This window comes from Epargyreus clarus, unplaced genomic scaffold (genome assembly GCF_041222505.1).
Source record: "Epargyreus clarus isolate Ecla_fem2 unplaced genomic scaffold, WU_Ecla_fem_2.2 ptg000005l, whole genome shotgun sequence".
Lineage (NCBI taxonomy): Eukaryota > Metazoa > Arthropoda > Insecta > Lepidoptera > Hesperiidae > Epargyreus > Epargyreus clarus.
In genome coordinates, this window is record NW_027332213.1 from 4,277,563 (window position 1) to 4,294,664 (window position 17,102).

Genomic DNA, 17,102 nt, shown 5'->3' on the forward strand with positions numbered 1-17,102 from the left:
AATTTATATATAATTACCTCTAACAGAGCTCTCAATTGCAGATCATCAAGCACGCTGTGAAACAGATCCGGATCTATGAACGTGGGACCATCTTGCAGAACGGCGACGTCATCTAGCGATTCTACTATGAGGTTAACAGCTGAAACAAAGATTACATGTTAGTTGCCAAACTCCCTTATTCATGTATAGTCCGCGCCAAACTTCTAGTCCACCTTGAAGTTGTATGCTCCCTGGGCGAGAGCGGGCTGTGGACGGGTGCCGGGTGGGTCCCGGGGTGGGGTCCCGCCCTGTCTATGTCCCGCTAATTTGCTGTTGCGACGCGATTCATTTCTATATTCAGAGCGCACTAGCAGTTTGGCGCGGACTCTACTAGCTTATATATGAGCTTCAGTATCGCTTATTTGATTATCTGTTATCAAATGTATTTAACAATTTATCTATCTCACCTCAGTTATACGATAAAATAATATATCCATTAGCTCCTGTACAAGTAACTGTAGCCCTAAAGATCCTGCATCTTGTTTTTTGGTCCATCGAGGCAGATTTGAAGTAACAAACTATGGACATCATTCCTTTTTATTATACACATAGATATCACCTTAGTGATATCTATGTGTATATATATTCCACCTGTTAGTAAGTGGCTACTGCCGCTCATGGACATCTGTAATCAACCATAGATAGGGTTAGGTATTCCTACCTGAGATCGGCCACAGATGCGGCGCTACTCCTGAGGATTAGGATGGAACGCCTCAGAAAAGTATGTCTCCCTTACCACGTCCTTCAAACCAGAACACACCAACGCTTAAAGCTGCTGTTATGAGGCAGAAATAGATGCGGTTGTGCCGCCCAAGTCGAACCACATAGGGAAGGAAAGGAAGGAAAGAACCACAAAGTCTACCACCTTCAATCATAGATTAGTAAAGATTACTCACTCCTAACAAGAAAATGTAGCCAGTTTCGACAGTTGAAATTTTCACTGTTATTTATTATCGTGCTTGAAAAATATTAAAAAAATGTAGTTTTTAGATCATTTACGAATGAAACGATATTTCACCGCACTTTTTCTTCGATTTCGTGTTTTTGCACGACTTACCTGCACATGTCGGCATTTTTGCGCGCAAATTACACCATGACAGCCATTAAATGGCTGGCGCATTTGTCAGCCGTTTAAGCCATTTAATGGCTTCCTTCAACACTAGGCGGTGAGATATCTTTACTTATCTATGCCTCCAATTCATATACTCACCAGCAGCATTAGCCTCCTCTAGCATGACCTGCTTGCGGGCGGGTTGTTCCTCATCGTCTTCATCGTCAGCGGCGGCGGCGGCGAGCGTCGCGGCGCGGAGACGACGCCGGCTGTTGAACTTCTTCAGCTCGTCGACTGTACCCGCTAAGTGGATGCGGTTTTGCTTGTCCCGGTCCTAGAAGTGGACGATATTTGGTTTTATTTTTGGGTTATTACATAAATCGATTGACTCTGCATGCCAAAGATAAATCGTAAGATTGGACTGGGACTATAAGACTTTTTCAAGCAAATTTGTGTCCACACACGGGTCTAATCCGCATACATATCACTTGCATCCTATCATTTCATAGATACTTTTTATGTCACTCGCACGCAAACTTCAAAAGGACTGCAGGGAAATAATTCACGCGTGCGAGCATAGACCCACATGACAAAAATGCATTAATTTTGCTTTGCAATTTATTTCATTTATTCGTTCCAAAATGTCTGACAACTCTCTTTTATAAAAAACGAGTTATCAAACCAGTATTTTGCTTGACACTGCTGTTATTAAACTAAAAAAGAGTTCTACCCGCCTACAAAATACTACACAACAGTGAATCATATAAACATACCCTTATCCATCTATGGTTGAGGACGTCTTGAATGTTGATCCTTTGTGTGTGATCCACAGTAAGCATACGTTGAACAAGATCTTTGGCAGCATCGCTGATGTCGTCCCAGTGAGGCGCATCGAACTATAAAAAAATCACATTTGTTATATAAATATCGGACAATTTTTATATTAAATCTACTAAATGAAATATTGCCTAAGTTTATCGATGGAAGAAAATTTTGCCGCCTTTATATACTGTAATTTAATGTATGATTTTCTTCATAATAGTTTTAAAGTTATATAATGGTTATACAAGCTCGTAAACATAGATAATTGTCACTCACCCTCAGTCTCCCACGGCATATAGCCTCGAACAGTCTCTCCCTAGTCCCCGTGAAGGGTAGATACCCAACGAGCAACACGTGCAACAGAATGCCAGCCGCCCACACGTCCACAGGTTTCCCATACAGCTGACTCGACACCACCTCTGGTGCCATGTAGTGCGGTGTACCAATACGACCTAAAGAAAACAATCCAAAATTTCATAAATATAAAAATTCTTTTCCACACTTACGAAATATTTTTTATTGAGGGTAATTGTGTTTTAGCAAAGTAAAATTAGTGGGTAGTTTTAAGATTGCAATTAGTTCCAAATTTAAAGCGGAAGGTGGTCCGTGAATTTTGTGCTGTTAAAATTCGTGAAATGAAACCCAAAACTATTACACTAGGTTTTATATACAAAAATTAAACGTTTTATTTTTATTTTACAACGTTTATGATTTATTTTTATTTTAAATTAGAAACAACTTATTTAAGTTTTCAGTATTTATACTTCAATTACTAGGCACTTTCAAACAATTCATGTGTCTGATTTAAAACAAAACACGTGCTAGCTATCGGGGATTCTCAAAACTATTGGAAATTGCACACGACACAATGTGTTTAAAAAAATATATTTACTCATCACTTTAATTGCTTAGAAGCGTATAGCCAAACCTATCATTTAGGCATTTGTTCTAAGTTAAAGCCGCTTAAAGTGCCTTCCTACAAAGCTACATGCAACCAACTGTAGACACAATCCGGATTTCACGCAGTTCTCATGTCTCTACAATTGTGCGTATTGTTCATACATATGTCGTTACTTCTTACACTAAACTCCGTTTTAGCAAACATATCATTTTATTTGTAACAATTTTAATGTTCATAGTCAGATACGTTTATTAATTTGGTTTAGTTATTGCTTTAGTGATTTAAAAGCCAATAAGAATTAAAAAGGGATTTTGGAATTAAAACAAATCAAAGTAGAGCTAACTCACAAAGCTGTTTAAAATATATCACTGCATCAAATTCAAATTGACTGTAATATTTTTTTTTTTTTGCATTTTGCACTAACTTATTGATTATTTACAAATAATATAAATAAACAGTATCTATTATCATAATGAACTGCTGTAACTTATGATTATAGGCGACTTAAGACATATGTTATCATATACATTGGTATCAAACTTTTAGAGAGTATTTTATGTATCAAATGGCATGTAGCGCTACTGATTTCTAGCTTATTGAGGCTGTGGTTTAGCTTTTCTTACATCTTGACTTAAAAACTAAGAAATTTTAAGTAACAAGTCATTGAAGACGAGTGAGATCTTCATAAAAAAGGACAAGATTCAATACATACCAATAGTTAAAAAATACCTAACCATAGCTCGTTTAATTAGTCGGTTCATGTTTATGACAGCAATGTGAGTTAGATCTAAATAATTTCAATGTGAAAATGGTCAACAACCAAACATTTGTTAAAAACACGGGAATTCGGGATTTTCAAACAAACACTGTGTTATCGTGGAATAGTGCCAATGCGTACAAAGATATCAACGTGTACCTTTGATGTGAATTTACAATCCAATGTCTGCCTTATAAGACACATGGTTTAGTGATGCATGGGAGTCCCTAGATTTATCGGCGGTATTCGACTTCTTTATTTACAGTAAGGTATCATTATGTTTTCATATTTTAAATATTACATTTTTATATTAATTTAAAAGAAATAACTATTTGACAGTCAATTACCTAAACTCAGTAAATACACTCGCTTGATAGCATACAAACTACAAATAATATAGTCATCCATTCGTTTAGCCCATAAAATAAGTATCTGGTTAAATAACAGAGTTCAGATTAGATTTTAAACTATTTAAAGCAAGTAAATCACAAATAACTAAGTACATTCAACGTCACAAACCTCATATATAATTTACAATCTTAAACGCACTAGATCGACCTAATATGCATAAGATACAGCCGATCCGACACCGATAAATAAGGGAACTCCCTATGAGTGACGACACATGTGCCGGTGAATATTGCACATAATGTCCATGCAGTTAGGGCACAATTGGCTTCACTATGGAAGTCTTACCGTACTCGTCTGATTTGAGATACGCTTGGCCCATCGGACCCACTAGAGGTCGATTGTCCATCACCAGTTCTGTACAATACAACAGCGTATCAGCAACCGGACGATAGTGATATTCATACTTAAAAAATATGTCTTAAACAAAATTTGTAACTATTATACGTCAAAAGAAATATACCGGCCACTTCTTAAGAACATACTTAAGACATTTTGAAATATTCGTTTTATTGATGATAAAAATCAGGTGACACTTATGGCATGACATTTTTTATTGCTCCGCAGTAACAATTACACTTTCAAGTCATTACCACAACTTACCATACTCCTACAAGTCCCAATTTAATAGTACATCTTTGTGTTTCTCTAATTTGAAATTGGCTATAACAAAGCAAAGGAAACAGGTATAAAAAAGCAATAGATTGAACACTCGTTAGCACAAACAGCACGTTGATTCCCACGAACACGTTCACTATATAATTAAAATGAGAATATAAGTATCGCAGACGTGGCTTTATAATACATCTGTTTATATTGAATTAAAGTTTAAGTATGAATCCGGAGCAAAAAATTATCAATAATTATTGCCTTCCACATCTTATATTATTTCACACATTCAAGAAAAGTATTATATATGTTTTCTTCACATTGACGTCACACGTCATGTAGCCGTAACCATATCAATATATGTGATATATTTTCAAACATGTATAAACAAAAATATTAAAGTTGATATTCCAATTGAAAGACGGAAGCCACTGCTACCTATGAATGTCTGCAATCAATCCCATAACGGATCGAGTTGATATGCGTTACGTGAGTAACTTACTACTACCTCGACACTTCAGATCTTAATATGGCAGTTAACACGAAACACGATGCTAAATCATATTTTTTAGAAATGTGTATTGCCTATGCGTTTTAGTGACATTAACAGAGCTTAAGCGTAACGAAACAGAAGATTAAGATGTGGAAAACCGTCGTTCCTGTTTTGGGTTGTCCACCTATCACATCTCAATCCTCATTAATAGCACGCATTGGTGATCGACCACAAACAGAACCTTTACTGTACATGCAGTTTCGAGGGGTTCCAGATGACAGTCGCCACTTACTATCAAACATTGTCAGGTAACGCATAGTCGTTTGCCACATCTTTATATATATGTCGGAAATGGCGGTACTGAGGCGCTTCCGGAGCGCTAGCGCCATCTAGTGGCACTCGATAAAGTTAGTGTTGGAATGCGCCGGTGTGGGAACCGACCGGGCTTGCGAGCGAGACGAGACTAGACTTTACTGTTGGCGGTCGGCCGGTGCGGACACTAATATTATCACGCGTTCCTCGAGCTACTTATACCTGCCTACCAAAGTTAATTCTAATCGAAGTAATTCCTGTGTTGTAATAATGACACTGTAGACTCGACAGATGGCACTACTGTCATTCCAATGCAAGTACAATTTTTCCGATTTATGTATGTCATATTATTTCTTTGAAATGCGGGCGAAGCCGCGGGCACCACTAGTTTATTTATAAAATTAAAACCACCATTATTATCACCTGGCGGGGCCCGATGCGCGGTGGGTGTGGGCAATTGTGCCGCAACTCCGAACCCGCCGAGTTTCACCGGAGCGCAGTTGTCACGTCCAGCTAACAGTACGCAGTGAGGTCTGACGTCACGGTGCACGATGTCGTTCTCGTGGCAGTAGCGTAACGCCTCGAGGATCTGCCGCATGTAGTGGCTGGAAAATAATAAAGATTTGATATTACTTCAATCCTTGCGTCCTTACTCTTAGGAGAACAGAAATCACTTTTCCTAACCTCTCACTCTTTTAGATATATCACTACTCCTAACTTCATCATGACTATTATATTAGAAAATATAACTTGATGTATATGTAACTATGTATTGTAAGTAACTTGACGTACAATGCCACCATAAAGGTTGTAATCCAGAATGGTTTGCAAACGAAAATTTGGACTACCCTCTATATTGAAACAAACTTTAGCTATCTAAACCAATTAGCGGGCAAGTAGGCTTACATCACACATTTAAGATAAGTATGTATAATTATTTATTCATGATAAAACTTGCAGTTTTAAAAAATATTTGTAGTCGTATTTAAAATATCTTGATTGAATTGTCTAGACCTGCATTGTGAACTGCATCACAAACTTATCTATATAAGTCTATGATAAAAAAATCTATTAAGAAGCATATCTGTTACGGAGTATATTATTCTGCCTTCCTTCTGTTAACATAGTTTTATAATCCAAAATAATATACTGAACATTTTTATTAAAAATTAATAGACAGATGTCTTTTTACGGTGACACTGTCGATGTTTACTTCATTGTCAATATTTTAGTGCTAAATAGGTGATGAAATAACTTACCACGCTACTGCCTCGCTGTAAACGAATCCAGCCGTGGCTCTACGAACCACCTCGAAGCAAAGATCCGATCCGTCCATACTGAAAATAGCAAACCAGTGTATATTGCATTTGATGTTTCCGAAACTAAAATAAATCAGTATTAAGTACAAGTGAAAAGTAAATGTAACTGATTCTTGTTATACAGACCTAGTTCTTCCTCATAACAGCAGCGTTAAGCGCTACTGGGTTTCAGTTTCAAGACTGTGGTTAAGCGGTCATAAACGCTACATACCAATCTCAGATCATCTAAGCACTCCTCTGCTATATGGAGTTGATTACAAATATCCAAAGTCGGAAGAAGCCAATTATCGTTATGTGGACAATATAGTTGCGAAGATGTAGGTACATGTATATTATACAACACTTACTATTCAAATACCATGTACAGCATCCCTTCGGAGCTGTAGGTCTCTAAGAGCTCGACGATATGGGGATGCTTCAGCATATGACATATCGTTGCTTCTCTTTTGAGATCTGAAACGTTGAACACATTTTGGTCAATAACTAATAGTTGTAATAGTCAAAGGTGGTAGAATCCTTTGTGGTTCAACTCCACAGGCACCACCGGTGTTTCTGCCAAAATAACGGCACTGTTCAACTGTCTTCCCGTTTGAAGAGCGTGGTAAGGAAGACAATGAACGTATCTAGAGTAGGTCTCTAATCTAGTCTAGAGTTACAAATGTGTATGGGTGGCAGTCGCCACCTACACGTACCTAGTCTCGACAGCACGCTGGTTGCTACTTATAAAATAAACTTACAGTCGAACGCTGCAAAGCGCCCATATGTTAGAACTTCGTCTGACGTAATTGTATTTTTGCTACCAGGATTCCACGTACAATCACCAAATCAAACAACGACAAACAACTAAATGACGTTTATTACTTAATCCCATTGTTTGTATGTCCTTTGTGTGGTAAAATAAATTTGTGATGATTCGCTTAATATTAGTAAGCGTAAAGTTTTTGCGATTTTCCCATTGTCAGTAACTTATCTTTAACAAATGTATTATGTATAAGAATAACAAGTACGTCCTAATTTAAAGAGGTACCTAAATATATCAAATAACACTAATTTGAAGCTTAACATTCTACATAAAAATGTAGAACCAGTATGTATGTATGTATGTAAGTATGTATCTTAAGCGGTCGATCTATCTCCTTAAAAAAATAAGTAGAATTTAGCAAGAAAATGGAGAAAGAATTTATCATTAGACTGAAACGGTACCTACTTTTAAACAAACCACATTTAATATTCAAAGAACTTCAGAACAGCGTCATGAATACAAAAGGCACAGAGCCTGAATGGAAACAAATCACGTATTTTTGCCATTTCGTTTCGTAATAGGGACAGTAGATACACTGGACATATTCGTGCATTGGTGTCACAATTAGAGGACATTTTTGCATAATATATTGTAATTAAGACGATTCATTAAAACGAAAAGCATTTTATATTTATGTCCCCACGGACACAAGTTTATAAAACTTTTTTAAGCCATGGTTTGTATTTATAGGTATGTATCGTATGCAAGTATGTATATGTACATGAATCGAGGTACCATCCCAACCCTAATTTCTATTATATAATAAGCTATCTACGAGTGTGGTAACGCAGAACTTTATCAAACATAGGGAAAGGAGAGGAAAATACATCTGCGATTCACTTTAAGTGTGAGGTTTAATGGTGATCACAATTATCCTTAACCAAAATTTAAATAAAAAACACTTTAGGTACTGTGTCTCATTGTGCAAAGTAACGTTGCATGATTATATACCATGTTAAATTCTTAGGCACAAAAATATCTGTGTATAAATATCAATCTCGTATTCGACTTCCCTACTCAAGTATTAAGCTTCATTTAAAAAACAGTCGTATTTCACAAATAAAATATTTAGGCAATGTTCAGTGTCCACAAAAACTAAGCACAATCTAACTTGAAATAAATGGAAATGAATGCTTCCAAACTCCGAGCAATAAGTAACTTTTAACCAGTTTTTGAACATTTAACAACCAAAGTTGTCGCATGTTTATTAAAAAAAGCCCTCGCTGGAAAATAATAAGCAATTAAAACTACGAAACGGCATCTCGGACGTCAAACGTAGAGTGGTGAATACAATGGACTATCTGCTAACGTTATGAAAGGAGGACAAGGGCTGATATAATCTAAGCATTCATCGCTGCTTTGAAATTTCCAAAAGGTTGTCAGGGGCTTGTCGGGTGCGAGTCAGGAACATTTATAATTTCGTCATGTTCGAGCTCTCGGAGTCTAGCGGTTAAGTAGCTCCTTAAAAATGCAATAAGCTGGCTGCATTGCCTTCCGTATAGTCGTATAACTCGCAAACCTTAACACAATATAGTGCTAAAAGTAATACATACTACAACGCATGTTAAACGAGTGCATATATTTTCATGTTTGTTCACCTTGAAGCGGAAAATAGATGAAAGAACACTGTTTTGCACACGACAAAAACATTAACGACATATACATAAAATTAATAATAAACCTTTTAAAGGTAATGTTACCAACATAGACATTTTAGTAGGTAGATATATTAACCATGCGGTGACGGCAAGAGTGAGCAAACCGCCCAGCCAGCGACCCCGGGAAGGACGGCGGTATGTGTGGTCGCATACCGTCGTGCACGTCGTTTTAGTGCGGTAAGAGTCCCATATAACCCTGTGTCGCTCCCACGGCAACGGGTACCTTTTGAAGGTTTCCCCCTCGTTCCGGCTCGGACTCCGCCCGCAGCATATTTTGAGGAACGGCACTATGTTATATATGGGAGACTTAAGAGCCTTTTTTTAATTTACCTATTTTATTACGACAACTCTAATCCCTGCTAAGGCTTTTTGTTTTGTAGGACCTCCGACGAATCCCCTGACTTCCTACTTTATAATACCCACGCCCCGCGACTTTGATAACATCTTTAAATCTAGCCCGAAACTAAACGTTACCCATACTTGCTTTAAGCCGTAGTAACCACTACGAATGTTTGTGAAATTTTAAGCTGGTAAATAAATACTGAAATAGTAATCATATATACCAGTAAATCCATACGGATTATATAAATCATGCTTAATTAAGTATTTCCCATCTCATTACATTTATTCAATTTTGAGAATTGGCGTTTAAACGCATCGACCTAATTTTATTTGTATTGATTTTATTTTAAATGGGCAATTCATTATAATGTACACAGTTATGCTGCCTGTGAAGAATATATTGTAAATTTTAATATTTCGCATACTAGTACAATAATTTACACTTTAAATTAAAAATTATGACGCAAAAAGGCAATGAAGCGTCATTGTAGACCTAGCTCTGACACGTCAATAAAGTTTCACAGCGTAGCTTATAAAAGATCGCACATTATCAAGTGAATGATAAAATATCCCGTTCATAAGGGACGTTGGGGTAGGTATTGACATGTGACCTAATTCCGCCAGTGAACCAGCGATGCATACCGCGGACTCGGGCGTGTTTCGGTTTGAAGGGAGCCAAAGTAATCACATTACGCTTACGAAAAAATTCATCCAGGATATGCAGGATGCAGCGTATTTTTACGGATATCGGCCTACAAATTTACATTTTCCAGAAAAGAGAAAATGCTTCTGGAAATTTTAGGTCGTGGTGAATTTTAGACTAACTACGCAGTTTAGAATTCCACCGCTATTGATTTTACTAGAAGAAAAGGGCTTTTACCGCCTGCCTCTTGAATTCTTCATGGCTGTACAACAAAGGCCCACGAAACAATTAAATACTTGAAACGTCGCTATTTCAGTCAAAAGACGTTCACAACAGGTGGTTATCCAATAAGCCCTTTGTGTATTCGTTAATCAAAACAAATGGACATGGTCGTAATGTTTGTAACGACTTAGAATTAGAACGATAAACTAGATTGACAACATATTAACAAAACCCATATAGGTACCCTCGACATAATATTACAAACATTTTTTATGTAACTTTATGCAGAACAAATGTACTCAAACACTCACCTTTGCCACGAATGTGCTCTGAATACAATCGGCTATCTGCACTTATTAACGAAATAGATATTTTCCACGACTCAGGCGCAAGCCTGAGAAAAAAGCTTACCGTACATTTCTGCAAATGATCTACAGAGCAATATCTCACTTTATTGATACTTTAGATTAGTTATTTGGTCTATAATTCTATATACTTTAATGTTATGCTTTATATATAGGTCTATATTTAAGATTAGCAAAGATGTACGCACCTGTAACTGGCATGCATGCCAGTCAACGTGTATAAGAATATTTCTGTATAATATATTTTGTATGTAATGCTGTTGGTGTGTCTTATAAATAAATAAATAAACCCATCGCGAGAGAATCAAAGTCAGGAGAAATATTCCTTTTTGGGCATTTCGAAATCCAGTATTGGACTTCTAAGTGCGGATGATGTGACGAATATTTTAAAATCAGTTTAAATGTTGTTCTGAGACGGCTGCAACTATCTTGGGAGGACTTGGACTCAAAGTGGAAGACTTTATAAGGAGTAACATAGGTATCTATTCTATTTTATCTCGGAGTAAAAAGATAAAATATAAAAGACAGTACGCACACGAAAATCTCGTATTAAAAATATTAGAAGTAGACATGCCGTAATACATTCTCGTATGAAGCAACACAAAATATTTTAACTCGTTCATTTACAAGTAGCTAGTGGAACTTAAAAACGTAATGCACCTACGACCATCTCAGAAAGAAGGTCAGAGCCGCACAACTTGTTGAGGACTTGCTGAATGTGTCTAGTGTCGGTAATTGCACTGACTTGTACTCGCAACCTTTGTACGGAACATTCTAAAGCAGTACTACGTCTTTGTTGAAGAGATAAATAAAACTAAAACTCGCAGGTAACTAAAACTGGAAGTATTTTTTTTGCAGAAAGTCGCCCAACACTAAGATAGTAATTATGTTAGTATGATAGACATAAAAAGATGAGTACAAAATGTTAAAAACCCAGAAAAAAATCCAAATTCGACATTTTAGATCTTAACCTGGCCGGGAAGTGGAAGCCCTATTATCAGTGATGACATCATTAATCATCGATTGGTAACCTCCGCACTACGACGTTCGTCAGTTAGGTTAGGTTAAGTTATAGTTTTCCCGAGTTTCGAGATTGACCGGCACCAGTAGTAACCCGATCATTTTTCTGCCTTCACGTGAAGTAATGTGAAAGATATCCCCGCTAATCAAAATTGATAGCTTGTAGTCGCATTCATTTCCTACTCCATGTTACCTGCAGTACTAAGCCCAGGACTCGCTGTAAAACGAGCCACATCAACGATCTTCACAGCGAACTGTTGACCGGTCTGTCTGTGCACGCAGCGACGGACAAGACTAAATGGGCCCCTGGAGAAAACAAAATAAAATAATTAAGTAAATTCCATTTTATTAAAGAAAGCAAGTTTCATGTTTCAAAGTATATAATGTTATACAGCGTTCAGCCATTAATTACATTGAAAGGGACGGTGGAGGTTCGTTAAGTGTGAGATGACGTCAAGAGGGTCCTACCCTTATTAGCTTCGTGACTAAAATGACACTGAATGGGCTGTTTCAAGTTAATAGCTAGGTACTTTTAAAATGTCTAAATAAAAATCGAAAATGTGTACATCAAAGATAGCACTAAAATGCCTTCACATAGACACTACTTTTATTGCTACAAATTATTTTTCTGTGTAACAAAAAAATAATCGATCGAACTTTCCTACGTTTGTGGCAACATTATCAGAACTATTTCTGCTATTTTTTTGTTTCAACGGAGGTGGTCTATAAATACCTCAAACGTACCCATCTAACCTTACTTACTTTAAATTATAGGAGAATATTTTTTCAACAATGTCGGTAACAAATACGTCAGCTAACTAGTCCTATTACTGCAATTAAACAAGATTATGAGAATCCAATCATAAAACCCACACCTATTACGTTAAAAAGTCATTTCTGCCTTATGTATGACCTCATGCCGCTTATAAATAAATTGGAGTTACTTGAGCAAATACCGTTGGAAAATTATCTCACTCTATAGTTGGCAGTTAGGTAATGTAAAAACAGCTAATATATTAAAAACTAAGGGAGCAATCCTCAACATACTTAATTGTGGTTTTCTAATTTAATGAATATATGGTGTGAAATTACTGAAAATATTATTTATCTAAAATCAAAATTATCTAGACAAATATAAAAAGTGTATGATTTTTAGGAAAATATATTGCTATGGAATCTAAGCACTGAATTCTTCATTCTATATGAATCATTTTCATTAATATTGGTTTCAAATAAAAAATCATATTGGAAAAATAAATTTTAAGTACAGGACCTACTAATAAGATTCCAATACGTATCACATATCTAAGTTAAATTATTAAAATTTAGTATCAAACAGTATATTGTTTGTCATTAATTCTATCTTCTTTTTATATATAAAATTCTCGTGTCACAATGTTAGTTACCGTACGTCTCCGAAACGGCTTTTTTATATGCATATTCAGTAATTCTGAGAATCGTCTATCTAGTTTTCATACCCCTAAGTGATAATGGTTGTTCACCCTTAACATTTTTTTTTTATGTGGAAACACAATGTTTGCTGGGTCAGCTAGTAATATTATAATTATTTATTTTAAGTACATATCAAAATACTTTCATTACATTATTCGGTGCATCTGTAAGCAAACAATATTACATGAGGCATTTCAACACAGTCGTCACTTTATGGATACATTTGTATTCAACACTTCTAGTACTATCATTCTACTATGGAAGAATACTATTTACATTTAATTGGACACGTCATTATATATATGAAAGGTAATAATAGCAACACTGTTCCATGCCCCTGGCGTTAGGAGGAAGGATGTGAATGCCGACAGACAAATATATGACACGACAATCTTAGTTCTGAGGAGTGGCAACACTAATAATGTAACCTCTTCAAATAGACTCCCACTACCACACATAGTTGGTTACAATTTTTCCATGGATAGTAGTTAGCCGTTACTGTTGCACTGCTGAGAACAGGTCTCCCCTTAGAAGTGAGGAAACCTGCAAGAGAAAAGTTTTACAGTATGCCATATTCTATTCGTCAATACACTTCTATGTGTTGAAAACTATGTAATATTGAAAATAAAGTTTGGTAAACTTTAAGCCCCCTTTGAATGGTATAAAAAACATGGAACCTTAGGGCTGCATACAAGATAAGATATTAAACAATCTCAGAGAGGATAAAGTAGTAAAGCAAATCTATAGTAATAAAATTGTGTATTCTGCAGTACAAAAGAAAAATCTATTTCAACAATAACCCTTTAGAAAGTGTTATTCACTAACAAGGATTTCAACAATAGGTCATAATTGTACTAGTAATATAAGGAAAAAATATGCACAGTATATTAAAAAGAGCTATTAAAAATTATGTATTGTCATTTATGTTATTTACTCATACATCCATGTTACTTTATCATTCATGGTTATTGTAATTATACTAATGTGTAGAAACAACTGGTATCACTTGTATATAAAAAAATTCTTAATTAAAATAATTTACTAAAAATTAAGTAAATATTTTATTGTTTTATAATGTACAGCAGCTGTGAATTATTGTTGTTGCCTTTGGTGGTCAGCAGCTGGATAAAATAATTCTCAAAATTTCAGCCATTTCCTGATATGATTATAGTCAACAGACAAATGGCCGACCAATTACCCTACTTTTGCACGATCACTACTAGATATCAGGACTCAGTAAACTAACCGTTCCAACTTGCCTTCGAAAATATAGCATTCAAAATAGATGTCTCATATATTTTTGAATGATTGTTCCAATGTTGGGCATGGGTTTCCATTAGGAGTGAAACAAGTTTAGTCCATACTACACCCTATGGTCAGCGTACCGAGTGCAGGTTGGTAGACTTCAAACATCCACGATTATGTTTCTTTAATGAATTCTCAGGCATGTAGGTTTCTTTACAATATTTGGTTTTACTGTTACAGCAAATGATAATTAGTTAAAAAATGAGAGGTGCAAGGCTGAAATTAAAAACTTAGAGCCCTGATTGAATTAATTATATTCATTTTATATTAAGGAGGTTTTAGCTTTACTTTAGTAATATGAAATTTATATCAGAGGATATTATTGAAATGATAGTACAAGAATGTGCATACAAATAAGTCTAGATCATGTAAGATCATGAATTTATTGATTCAGATTTCTCCATTTTAAATATCTTCCCGTTTATTTTGGATGAACTTAAAATATATTAACATAGGTCCTTAGAATAAATTATTGTAGCTTACTATTTCACGAATTACTTTAGGCTGAAAACAAATAGGTTACAGAATTTTGTCTCACTAAGAAACACCTCAAACCCAAAATAATAGTAAATAAAGTACAATAAAATTATTTATTATGGTTTATACATTTTATTTTTAAAATGAATAACAATTGAAACATAATACATAGGTTTACAGGTAATTCATTTAAATTCTATTGAAAAAAATTGAATATCAAAAACTTTAAATTGACTCTTTTATACAATTATTTGAGAAAATTACCAGTTTAAAATTAAGTCAGTTATTATATTTCCTCTCTAAATAATAAAAAAAATCACTGTAATTACTTAGAAAATAATAGTAAAACTCATGAATTTTTGTCAAGGATTATGGGCTGAATTTTAGGAATAAACCTCGTATCGCAACGAAAACATAATATATATTTTTTCATACTTACTTGCCAATAATTTCGCATAGTTCATAAACGTCGTCAAATAGCACTTCGTCCTCAGCCATTTTCGTAATAAACTCACAGCACTACGTTTCAGAAAAAGCTAAAAAATATCATTTTCCACAGCCTTTTCCCGAGAATCCGATGGTTACGCCCCGGTCCAACTTTCCTTGATAGCAAGGACACTAAATATTATACGAACACTAAATGATATTCAGAACGTTAACTTGTACATTAATCACAAGGAAACCACGAAAAATCGTCACTAGAAGTAAATTGTGCATTATAGGAGGTGAAAATTCGCGATCACTCGCACATTTTTTTAAGTTTGTAAACGACACTACTAAATACAGATACGAAAGGTAAAAAAATAATGATACAATAAATTCACGTGCAGACTTTACAATGTTAGAATAAAAAGATATTCTCATAAAATAATTAATTCATTTACAATATTTTTTATTTACTTTTGACATTTACTACGGGTTGTAAATATTCGCAGTGAAGTTGGCTGCGGAAAAACTGACACCTTAGTTCTGTTGCCATCGTAAAATTAACTACCAAATTAGTAGAAAATTATATGCCAACTCTAAAATTTTCTAATTATTTTTATTATTTTCCGCTGTTTCGTACCAACTTATCACTTAATATTCAATGTAGTTACATTACTTGTTATAATATTGACATGTATCTGCACCGCGTTTAGGTTAATAACGTGATTAAAATTGCATTGTTAACTGTGTATAAGTTTATAGCCTTAAAAATAATATAGGATGTGAAAATGTATATTAATAGAGATTGGAAGTAATTTGACGGCAAACATTTAAGAACTACTCATAGTAATAAATAGTATTTTTTAAGATGTTTTGAATCCTTTATCACGCCTGCGCATTAAACGTATCCTTATCAGTCAATTCAGATACAGCCAACTTCATTCTATTGACTTAAAGACTTCGCACGCTATACGCTTATTACATTTGTGGGCATACTTATATTTTAGATTGTGTACAATGATTTTATCAGCTACATCTTCATGGTTTATATAATATCCAAAGAAAAATATGACTGGATAAAGGGATACTGAGTATTAAAAAATAATTCGTTGGCTAGGAGAGATGGTATAATCATAATAAAACTACGAAAGATACCTGCTAAGTATTTATTATAAATAAGTTTTATAAAATAAATAACTTACTCTACATTCTGACACCGACATATCAATAAAATAATACATTTTTTTATTTTTACTTTTTTATATTTCATGATTTAACTAGTAACCGACCGAAATTGTTTTTTCAACTAAATCTGAAACCGTACCTTTGGTTTCTGCCCTAATTTTGACCGAACATGAAATTATAACCTTTTTTAAACTCTGTAATTTATTGACTTATCTGAGTATTTGGACGCGATACTTTTTTAATATATTTTGATTTAATAAGAGTACGTGAAATAAAATTCAGTGAACATTTAAAATAAAAAAAAATATATATAAACTAAAGTCTAAGGAGGTCAAGGAGTAAAGTAAAGGTCAAGGAGCGTAAAATTCATAAGAGGGCGAAAGGTTCGCCCAATTTTTGTCTATAATCGAAACTACGTCTAAAACCTCTTTTTTCGCCAAAACCAAGACTGTGTCGGTCGATTACTAATTTTAATCAACATTGAAAATATTTAA

General features: G+C 34.8%; 1 protein-coding gene across 3 annotated transcripts in view; it reads right to left on the minus strand.

The window, feature by feature from the left end:
- The window catches only part of LOC140757965 (peripheral plasma membrane protein CASK), a 318,332-nt gene extending 301,403 nt beyond the window's left edge, over positions 1 to 16,929 (minus strand). For 2 of the 3 annotated variants that reach the window (XM_073093885.1, XM_073093884.1), the window contains exons 1-10: positions 15,437 to 16,929; positions 11,957 to 12,069; positions 7,059 to 7,164; positions 6,652 to 6,729; positions 5,816 to 5,997; positions 4,267 to 4,335; positions 2,189 to 2,364; positions 1,864 to 1,986; positions 1,250 to 1,424; positions 18 to 139 (exon numbers count right to left, since the gene is read on the minus strand). In XM_073093885.1, the coding sequence (XP_072949986.1) occupies positions 18 to 139; positions 1,250 to 1,424; positions 1,864 to 1,986; positions 2,189 to 2,364; positions 4,267 to 4,335; positions 5,816 to 5,997; positions 6,652 to 6,729; positions 7,059 to 7,164; positions 11,957 to 12,069; positions 15,437 to 15,495 (1,203 nt within the window). In that variant the 5' untranslated portion in view covers positions 15,496 to 16,929. The remainder of the gene's footprint in view (positions 1 to 17; positions 140 to 1,249; positions 1,425 to 1,863; positions 1,987 to 2,188; positions 2,365 to 4,266; positions 4,336 to 5,815; positions 5,998 to 6,651; positions 6,730 to 7,058; positions 7,165 to 11,956; positions 12,070 to 15,436) is intronic. The other variant, XM_073093887.1, reaches the window with a different exon arrangement.
- Between the last annotated feature and the right edge of the window lie 173 nt (positions 16,930 to 17,102).